General features: G+C 37.2%; 3 protein-coding genes across 3 annotated transcripts in view; 2 read left to right on the top strand and 1 right to left on the bottom strand.

Annotated features, from left to right (window-relative positions):
- The window catches only part of LOC109846135, an 8518-nt gene extending 6230 nt beyond the window's left edge, over positions 1-2288 (bottom strand). Inside the window, exon 1 of the mRNA XM_020415360.1 lies at positions 2148-2288. Within this exon, the coding sequence (XP_020270949.1) occupies positions 2148-2288 (141 nt within the window). The remainder of the gene's footprint in view (positions 1-2147) is intronic.
- LOC109846134 overlaps positions 2409-11020 on the top strand; it is a 53336-nt gene continuing 44724 nt past the window's right edge. Inside the window, exons 1-3 of the mRNA XM_020415359.1 lie at positions 2409-2601; positions 2790-2919; positions 6197-6420. Of these exons, the coding sequence (XP_020270948.1) occupies positions 2409-2601; positions 2790-2919; positions 6197-6420 (547 nt within the window). The remainder of the gene's footprint in view (positions 2602-2789; positions 2920-6196; positions 6421-11020) is intronic.
- On the top strand, positions 8239-9972 carry LOC109844371. Its single transcript, XM_020413375.1, has 2 exons — positions 8239-9503; positions 9665-9972. The coding sequence occupies exons 1-2, from the start codon at positions 9329-9331 to the stop codon at positions 9871-9873; spliced, it is 384 nt and encodes a 127-aa protein (XP_020268964.1). The 5' UTR covers positions 8239-9328; the 3' UTR covers positions 9874-9972.

The following is an 11020-nucleotide window of genomic DNA, read 5'->3' as shown; positions in this document are numbered from 1 at the left end:
CAACTTCACCTAACGATGATGCTACCTTTTTTCCCAGTTAATCAAACTTCACGGGAGTTCAACTCCCATGAAGTTTTTTAGGAAATTAAACTTCACGGGAGTTGAACTTCCGTGAAGTTTAAAAGTCTGTAAATCTTCACGGGAGTTCAACTCCCGTGAAGTTTCGGAAAATTATTTACAGAAACCGACCCGTTTTCAGCGCCTGGGCTGAAAACACGTCGGTTTTTACAAATATTTTGAAAACCGGTCGTTTTTTGCAAAAAAAAACTCAAAAGGGTCGGTTTTGAAAATTTGTCCCACTTTAATACCCTACGTTGTAGAATGTGGCCTTTACTATATTCTGCTAGTTGTCAGGACATATCTCTGCAAAAAAAATTAAAGTTTATATTTTCATATTAATCTAACAAACATACTACGATATTAAAAAAAAAGGTAATTTCTTAATGGCTTTGTGGGGTCACCCCTGTAATTTTTACCCATTCAATTGGTGACCAATTCAAACATTAAATTTCTCAACAAAATGATACTTTGTTGAGAGAATATTGGACAAGAGGTTGTTGAGAGAATCTCTCTCCGAAGCAGTTTTCGAGGGGTGGAGATAATGGTGTAGCCTCTATATATATAGTATAGTGTTCTCTTTGAGAAAACACGATACAGAAAAAACAACCTCTAAGGACCCATTTGGATGCAAAATTTAGAGGGACAAAGCCAGCAAAAATTTTGAAAACATCATAACTTTTGCATGCTTTCCACCGCTTTCTCCCTCCAATTTTTGCAAACAAACGAGCTTTTATGGAAGCCCCGTCAAAACAAATTCCAATTTCTTCTCCTATGTTCATAAAGTAACATGGAAAATGGTAGGGGCACATTAACCACACCTCCAACCACACCCCCTCATTTGCTACAGTACATCTGGTCCCACATGTGATTTTAAAATTTTAAAATCACATGTGAGACCTGGTGCACTGTAGTAAATGAGATGAGGTGTGGTTGGATGTGTGGTTGGGGGTGTGCCCCTAATACCACCCAAGTAACATTGGTATCAGAGCTCAGCTATAGAAATATGTTCCTCTCCTATCCTCTCCAAAAAAAATAGAGTCCAATCCCATCAAAACTTTGCCCAAGACTGTTCCTCGAGCTGCGTCTCTCTTTCTTTCTTTTCTAATTTTTTGCCCACTTCGAAGTGCATCTCTGCTTTTCTCTTGTACAATAATTATTTTTATTCAAAAACCAAGTTTGGTGGAAGTTTGTCATAGCCTTTTTTCCCTCAAGTTTTGAAGTCAAAGCCTACAACCTAGTTAACCAGCCCACGTGATCTACTCCTCAAACCAAGTTTTTATTTTTTGGACCGTTGCGTGTGACTTACTCTATAGTCATTTTTTATTATTCATTTTTTTTAGAGTCTCTCTTCATAAAAGCCTTTTCAAATAAGACCCAATTTGTTACTTCAATATCCCGGTTCGGTAACAAGGTTCAGGCAATTGCACTTTCAATTACTGATCTCAACCTGATTTACTGCTACTCCACACATCCGTACAGAAAACCCATTAATTATCAACTTCAACCTCGTTGTGATCAGAGACGACACCAAAACGTCGACAAGTGATTCTTCAGTCAAGACCACTAAGTGACGATCTCCCTCTAATTGGAGTTTCTTTTTTCAACTCACAAGAATCAGGTTTATTTTAATTTATTTCTCTTTTTATTCACATAGTGTGTGTGTGTAAATTAGTTTTAGTTCTCCACCAAATGGCTAGTAAACTTGTTCTATCAGAACTAAAAAAATTTAACAAATTTAATTGCAGTAATTATGATATGTAACATAGAAATATAGGATATGCTCTTCTTCATGATAATATTGATGATATAATCGAAATCATTGCTCCAACCCTTACGGATAAATCTACCTCTGAAGAAAAGAAAGGGATGAATAGTGAAAGTCTAAAGATAAAAATACAAAAAGCCTAATGCTCATGTTCATGGAAGCTAACTTAATCAAAGTTATTACAACTTATGAGATTTCCATGGACATGTGGAATGCTATAAAAGAAAAACAAGACACCGCCTCTGAAGTAAACATTCAACTCCTCTTGCATAAAATATAATTCTTGTTATTTGCAAGATGGAGACAATATCATAGAGCATACCAATAAGATAATTATCATGGCTAACAACTTATACACTGCTGGGACCGAAATCCCGGGGAGAATGTAAGTGGCAACTATATTGAATAACCCACTTCCTTCCTTAGTTATAGCTGCCACCACATTAAGAATGAACCCTGCCATTAAAATCTGTCACTGATCTTCCTATGCACCTAGCGATAGAACAAGTTTTAATAGCCAGTAGGAAAGAGCCAGAACTGAACATGGTGCAGCAGGAGATGAATTATGTCCCCCAGAGGCATAATGCTGGAAGTGAAAAAACCCCAGGTCCCAGTAAAACCACAACCACGAGGAACGAAATCAGAGCAGTTCAAGAGAAAGAAAGTACCTCACGGAGCCTGCTACAATAATGGAAAGTTTAGGTATTTCAAGTTCACTTGCCCACAAGGTGAAAAAAAGGAGAATAAGGGAGGCTATAAGCATCTGGAACAAAGAGGTATTAGCAAAAGAGAATTCGTCGGTGTGACGGAATGCAATGCTATGATAACAGATATTAGTGGTTGGTGAATCGACTCCAGTGCGACCACAAATATCGCAAAGGATAAGAATGGAATCACAGAATTTACCGATCCGAAGAAAGGAGAACAAGTATCTATATGTGAAACAATACCTATATCAATGTAGGAGATATTGGTTCGTATAGATTAGATCCTGAGGATAATATTTTTTTCTTCAAAGATGTATTTTATGCGTCAGGAATGCATCGTAACTTGATCTCTGTTCCCAGCTTAATGAAGAAAGGATTGGAAATAAGGTTCTACAATAACCTCAAAATAGAAAAAACAACACAGAAAAAACACATTATAGTGCAATATTCTCTTTGAGAAGACACAACACAGAAAAAACAACCTCAAAACCCATTACCAGAGCCCCCTCAAAACAAATTCCAATCTCTTCTCCTCTTAAAGTAACAACACCCCACTAATTTGTATCTCACAGAAATACATTGTAGTAGTCCATGATAGTTTATACATTGATGTAATCATCTTGCAATTTGTATCTTAAGGAAATGTATTGCGGTAGATAATGCATGCGCTGTTCTTTTTTTAAGGAGGAGCAATACCGGAGGAAACCATTTAATTAGCTGATGGGGCCTTTTGATGAAGAAATTTGATTTAATTTTAAGACAAACAACTTTCAAAACATACACTGTACCGAACAAGCTTTGCGGAGTAACTCCTAAGAAATTGAATGCAATAAAGATCAAATTTGAAACGAAGCATTTGTAGAGTAGCTTCTTAAAAATTGAAGTCTCTCAATAGTGAAAGAATGAGACTGATATTTATCTATGCAATTAACCATACTCTAAATCAAGTGAACTTATTAAATAATCATCCAGGGTCCACCATATTTATCTATGCAATTAACCATACTCTAAATCAAGTGAACTTATTAAATAATCATCCAGGGTCCACCGTGATGGTTAGATAGGTTTGCTCTCACTCTAAATCAAGTGAACTTATTAAATAATCATCCAGGGTCCACCGTGATGGTTAGATAGGTTTGCTCTGTACTCAAAGGTTCTACATTTGAACCATCTTTAAGCCTAATATTTTGTGAGAAAATTTCATCAATTAAAATACAGAAAAATAAAAGAAACATTTTCCAGAAGTCTCTTTAATGCCCCTCCTCAAGTGTTTACTGCCGCATTTACCCTGACTGTGACAACTCCCCTCCCTATAAAGTTTGATACGAAAACTCACTCGTCCTCTGGATTCATTCAAAGCCTCTGACCAGATTCTTCACATGAGCATGCAATAGTTACCTGTACTCCTCAATAGTACTTGTTACATATTAGTCCATCATATCTTTGGTATTCCTAGTACTTGTTACATATTAGTCCATCATATCTTTGGTATTCCTAAATAAATCATTTAAATCATTGAAATGGTTCTAATTAGAAAATTAAGTCCTGTAGCTATTTTAGATCTAGTCCCTTAATTCATGAAACTGCCATTATGTAACTCAGTTCTCGTAAGTCATTCCAAACTATTTAATATTAGTTCCTCAAATCGATATTCCTAAATAAATTATTTAAACCATTGAAATGACTATTAGGAAATTAAGTCTTGTATCTATTTTAGATCTAGTCCCTTAATTCATAAAACTGCCATTATGTAACTCAATTCTCATAAGTCATTCCAAACTAGCCCCTGCAGGCTGTCTAAAAATTACTACAGATAGCTTATTCCCATCAAACACCGATGATGGAAGTTACAATCTGACGAGTTCTAGAATATTACAATTTGATGACTTTCACGTAGATCGATGAAGGTTACAATCTGACGATCTTCACAACAACCGATGAAATCTCTAATCAACAGTTTTCATAATTAACATCGGGAGTTACAATCTGACAACTCTCATATTTTCGAGCAGCCAAGGCGAAGATCACTCAACAATGGTCTTTACAACGCTCTACAGAAGAAGCTATAAGTCATTAGCTCCTTCTAAAACGCGGAATTCACCTTCGCGTTTCAGTTCTTGAAACCCAGATGACCCCCGCATTTCCAACCCTCAGCAAACAAAACACGGGCGACCCTCGCGTTTTTCAACATCCAGCGGGTACCCAACTCCGCGTCTCCACTCTAAAACGCGGAGTTAGGGTCCTGAACGCCAACTTGGGTGTTGTTTGACTCATTCAACATGAGATGAACGGTTTCAAAATCGTTTTCCACGATTTGGGGACGGTTACACCCCACTTAGGAGTGATTTAAGGGGCGGTTACACCCCCTTAATCCCATATAAAAACGAAAAAAACTCAACTGAGTTGAAGGTCTGAAGGGCTGGCGGATTATCTTGGGATCCTTGAACATTTCCGGATCTGAAGAGCAGCAAAGGGCACCTCCTCTTTGATCTTTCGATCCTGAGGGCTTGGCAGCAAAGAAGATCATTCATCCTGCAGCAAAGGGCACCTCCTCTTTGATCTTTCGATCCTGAGGGCTTGGCAGCAAAGAAGATCATTCATCCTTCAGCTGGAGCTTTGGAGATCGGCAATAATCGATCCTGAGGGCTTGGCAGCAAAGAAGATCATTCATCCTTCAGCTGGAGCTTTGGAGATCGGCAATAAGAGCTTCTTCATCCTTGGCTTATAACTGATTTTCGGTTAAATCAACTCTTCCATAGAGTTTCAAACTCGTTCAGAGTTATCAACTCATTAAGAGTTTCAAACTTGCCTTGTAAGTTCTTCACAACGTCAAATCGTGAGGAAGAGATACCGTTCCAGTGAATCAACACGTGCGGATCGTCAACGGAGAGCAAACTCGACGCGAGCATTCGAGGGAGACACTCCATCGCCACCGTGAAGAACCCAGAATTAAACAAAGTGGAGAATCCAGATCATTCTCCTCTCTTTTATAATCAGGAAATCCAATTATAATTGAGATTGAGAGGGTTGTAATCATTCTTTTTCTAAGCAGTTAGAGAGAATAAATCAAATACGATTCTTTCATTATTTTTCTTATTACAAATTTTCCACCAAACAGCCCCTAGCTCTACTTGCTACCTATAGTCTTAATGGATGAACTAATCTACTCCTCTATATAAATGGGAGAACCCAAAATTTACTATTCATGTTACAGTAAATACTACAGTAATACTACTGTAGCAACATGAAATAGCAATTTTAAAAAAATCGTTGTAGCACACGCGGATACTGTAACATCTTAGAAATTTGTAGCAGCGCCGGGATCTGTAGCAACAAAAAGTTTAAAAACATTACTATAGCATTAAAAATCGAGATTACTATAGCAGAAAGAAAAATGATATGTCGTGCTTTGCATGATGTTCACAACTAGTTTCAAAGTAAACTATGAAAACTGGGGGTCCTTGTAGAAGTTTCAACGATCAGAAGGGCTAATCTCAAACTTCTTTACAAGATTTAGGGGACAAATATCTAACAAGACCCAATAAACTAATGAACCTCACATCACATGGGCGTTAAACGAGGCACAATAATGCTACTCTCTCATGTGCACTTTTTTTATTTTAATTTTATTTTAATTAATTAATTAATTTATTTGGGTATAAAGAGGGCCTTTCACGCGCAGTCTAAATTTATTAGCTCCCCACTATCCAAAAATCAATCCTCTCTTCTCCTTCCTCCAGATTACTCATCAGATTGGGGGAAATAAGAACCCAACCCTGACCCTTGACGAGCTCACCGGTGATGATATGAAGGACGACGACGATGAAGAGGACGGAGGCAGTAGCAACAGATGCTTACGCTGGGTTGGGAGGTATTGGAAATTATCAGGTGAGAGGTTTTAACTGAGAAATTGTTGTTGCTGAAGAAACCCTTAATTATTAGGTTAATTTAGATATATTTCCTTTTAGAAATTAGTTTTATTGTTTCATTAGAACGTTTTATTGGCAGGAGCAATATTGACACTTATTCTCGCTCTCTGAGAATATGAGTCCGGTATTTAAAATCCTCCATCATTTCTAACTCCTTTATAAATTTTTATTTAATTAGAATATTAGATTACTGCATTAGATTGCCAATTTTGGAACTCAACTATGGTAGGAGTAGTTCACGTGATTATTCTTTGGAATTTTCAATGGTACATTTTTGCCGCGCGCAGTCAGTTCATATGTTTATGTTTTATGTAGTTTCCTGATGTTTTTCATGTGAATTTATGTGACTGGGTTCTCATTCGCAACGCTTTAGGTTGATTTACTTGTTGAGATATAATAATTTTAGATTGGTCGCTGTGACAACATCATGCTCAAAACATGAGAACCCTGTATAAAACTAAAAATCATGCCACATTGGGGATAAATTTACCCATAAGTTACTTACTCGCGTGGCAGCACTACTGCTTCTAAAATTCATAAGTTTGAATAATATGTCAAATTAATCAAGCAGGGCAGAGCAGAACTATCATTTTAGGGAAAATTGCTTGGAGGAACTAAATATAATTGGGCCATGCATCCTCACTCTGCACCCAGCCCAAGAACCATAACCCAAAGCCCTTATACAAAAAAATAAAAGTAACTAACTCCCAAAAGTGTACAGACCCAATACCCATATAACTGCATTCCCAAATTATCCTTCTCAATTTAAAACTGTACTATTCCCACAATCCCCTTCTGAGCGCTATTATCGAAACCCTCATCGTCCGCAACCAACTTTCTCCGTTTCGAACCCTCTTTCTCTCAAGGCCGCCGCCGTCGACAACCCTTTCGAAACCCTTTGAATTGTCTTCGGCGACTTCGTCTTCGTTTTCTTCGTCTCTGCCTCCATCTTCATCGTCTTCGTCGAAAATAATCAATCACGCCTCCGTCTTTATCGTCTTTATCGAAAATATTCAATCACACACAAATTGTCGACAACGGTACATATTTTTGTAACCGTTCTTTTGAAGCTTTGATGAGAAAATATTCAATCACACACAAATTGTTGACTTTTTATCACCCCCAAACCAGTGGTCAAGTAGAGGTCACAAACAGGCAGATCAAACAAATCTTAGAAAAAATAGTTAATCATAACAGAAAAGATTGGTCTGTAAAATTATGTGATGCTCTGTGGGCATATAGAACAGCTTTTAAAACCAATTTGGGGATGTCACCATACAAACTGGTGTTTGAAAAAGCTTGTCACCTACCAGTAGAGTTGGAGCATCGAGCAATATGTGCGATAAAACAGTTGAATTTGGACTCAGAATTTGGCATGTAAGAACAGATTGCTCCAAATAAATGAGTTGGAAGAAATTCAAAATGATGCATACATAAACTCAAAAATTTACAAAGAAAAAATCAAGATTTTTCATGACAAATCAATTTTACGAAAAAATTTCTCTCCGGGATAAAAGTTTTATTGTACAATTCAAAATTACATCTTTTTTCTGGGAAATTGAGATCAAGATGGACAGGTCCATTTATTGTAAAACAAGTTTTCTCACATGGGGCTGTCGAGATAAAAAATCCTAAAAATAGTGACATTTTTAAAATTAATGGTCAACGTCTAAAATCATTTTTAGAATTTTCTACACGGAGAGGAGGTGTTGATTCTCTATGAACCACATTTTTTGTAAAAAAATAATAAAAATAAAAAAAGGAAATATATTGCATCCTCCTCCGACGAGATCAGCCCTCTGAGCCGCCGCTTTCTCGAACGTCGTGCTGCTGATCTCGCCATCATCACTCTCGTCGTCATCCTCCCTCGGACTCGTCCTCATCCTCCCTTGGTCTCGTCGTCATCACTCTCGTCGTCGTGCTGCTGATCTCGTCGTCGTGCTGCTGATCTCGTCGTCGAACTGGTGCTGATCTCGCCATCGAGCTGATCTCGTCGTTGATCTGGTGCTGATCTCGTCGTCCTGAGCCAGAGTTCGTGAGCCAGATCCGCTCATCCTCCTCCGTCCTCCTCCCTCTGAGCTATCCTCTCTCAGGTGAAGTCCCATCCCAATAAAAACCCAATAATAATTCCTGTTAGTTGGATTGAGTTAGTTGTTTGATAACAAGGTCTTTCTCTTATGAAACCTGGTCTTTCTCTTATCGACCAATATTCTTTACATTGATCTGCTTATTTTAATTATTTGATGGATTATGTAGTGGTTTTGGATTGAGTTAGTGGTTAGATAACTAGGTTCATAAATTCATTGGTGGTTACTGAAGTATTACGAGGACTATGTCAGTTGTTTTTTTGTTCCTATAATGTCATTCTCAGATATTAGTTTCTGGCAAAGTTTATCTTTGATATATGTTTCCGAAAATGTTCATTATCATGTCACATTCTTCAAATACAAAATTATTATTTTTTTATTAATATCAGAGTCCTTGTAATAGTTTCCACTACGAAATATTGCTAAGAAGAGTGAAAATTTTTGAATTGAGAGGAGAGAGACGTGCTATTATCAAAGAGAAGATTCAGTGGTGAAGAGAGAGCAAGAGGACCGAGAATAATGATTCTGGCTGATCAAAATTTACGTTATATGATAGTTAAAGTTGGTAACTTTTGAAAGGGGCCAAGTTTTGACTTTGTTCTACTGGGTATGCTGTGACTTGCTGTGAGAAAAGTGAAATGTTCGCTTCGTTAGTCATTGATCACGGTTAGAATTCCAAGCAAGAAAAAGGGACAGACCCTTGTAGTTTAATTTTTTTTGCCAATTATTATTTTTCAATTGCGATGAATATGCAAACTTTTGTGTCTGTAGCCGTGAATCATGGAGTCATCTTCAAGCAATCGTCATGGACTGTTGTGCCATTGTGGAAGGAGGGCTATACTCTCTAGATCTGGAACTAAGACGAACCATGGTCGATTGTTTTTGGGATGCGCTAATTGGAAAGTGAGTAATTATGGATTCTTCAAATGGGTATCTGATGAAGAGGAGTTTGAAGGTTCAAAGACAGGGCTTGTTCAGACAAAGCTGTCGAGCGTGAGGCCGCAAGTTTCAAGAGGCGTGTCAAGTGGAGAATTGCGGGAAAAGAGAAAGATTGACATTGATATTATGGATTTGTTGAAGCTTGTTGTATTTGCTCTTTTATTTGGTATTTTTAAGGTTCAAAGACAGGGCTTGTTCAGACAAAGCTGTCGAGCGTGAGGCCGCAAGTTTCAAGAGGCGTGTCAAGTGGAGAATTGCGGGAAAAGAGAAAGATTGACATTGATATTATGGATTTGTTGAAGCTTGTTGTATTTGCTCTTTTATTTGGTATTTTTCTTGGATTTGTATTTGGTATTTTTATTGGATTTGTGCTAAGTAGAGTGTAAGAATGTATTATCCTTCTTTGTGGAAGTGTATGTTGATGAGAACTTCTGGTGTTCTGGATTTGTATCTTCAGACAAATTAGAATAGTAATTTGTTTTATACTCGCAAAGTCTGGACTCGTTCAGGTGAGACCATTTTGATGGTTTTTGTTGTTTGCTGGCGAAATTGATGTTTGATTTTGTCCTACTTGATGCAGTTTAAAGTTGAAATTTTGGTTGATGTGGAAGTAAGATTGAATAGTGGGGCTGAAACCATGTATCTTTTTCATGGGGAGACTGTCAAATGTCCGATGTTCAACGAAACCATGTATTTGGTCAGTTGTTTACTATCAATATTTGTAGTTAGAACACAGAACACCTGAGTAAGGAACCAGGATTAAAAACCGAAGTGTATGTTTAAAAACCGAAGTGTATGTTTAATGTAAAAATGCCAAGATGATCTTATGTATGCAGTACAGTAGTGTTATATGAATGTATTCCTGAGGGTCTTCAGTTGTCGTAGCTTTGACTGTAATACCACATACTTTGGTGGTGGTTGTTAAATGCTAATGCATGCCTGTTAATAGGCGACATATGAACTATAATTGTATCCTCTCAACTAGAGATTCACACTTGACCTTAAGTAATTTAAAACACCATTAGTTGGACTCTATGCTGGCCAGTTTCTCTATGCCTGTCTTAGCGTGCTGTTTGCTAGAGATACAAGTAGTTAGCTTAAGTATCATACTCTCATTCTGAAGTGTATGCCAACTTTAGATTGTGACCAGCCACAATTTTTACTGCAAATTCTGTTAAACCGCAAATGATTTGGTATTTGTTAGCCACAAATTTGAACTGCAAATTCTTTTAAACTGCAAACTATTTCTTATTTGTATAATTATCTGAACAAATTAGTTTATAACTAAATCCTGTTAAAAGAATATTTATGCACCAGGACATATTTGCTCTCAAATATGATGGATTTGTTGACCATACTGCTATAAAAAATGCTTCTAAAACCATGCTGAAACACCAGGATTGAGCTGCAAATCATATAAGCTCAAATCACAAGAAACAGATGCAACCAAAGTAGCTGAATAATCATTACAAGATAGCTGCATATAAGCTCAAATCACATTACAAGATAGCTGCATAAAAGAGAATTGAGCTA

The sequence above is a fragment of the Asparagus officinalis genome, chromosome 6 (assembly GCF_001876935.1).
Source record: "Asparagus officinalis chromosome 6, Aspof.V1, whole genome shotgun sequence".
In the NCBI taxonomy this organism is placed as follows: Eukaryota; Viridiplantae; Streptophyta; class Magnoliopsida; order Asparagales; family Asparagaceae; genus Asparagus; species Asparagus officinalis.
This window is presented reverse-complemented; position numbering and strand designations above follow the sequence as displayed.

Excerpts from the sequence above, each read along its gene's own strand:
- LOC109844371 (XM_020413375.1), top strand. The coding sequence starts at position 9,329 with ATGGAGTCATCTTCAAGCAATCGTCATGGACTGTTGTGCCATTGTGGA. Across the intron at positions 9,504-9,664 it reads TGATGAAGAGGAGTTTGAAG|GTTCAAAGACAGGGCTTGTT; the intron begins GTTCAAAGACAG and ends GGTATTTTTAAG.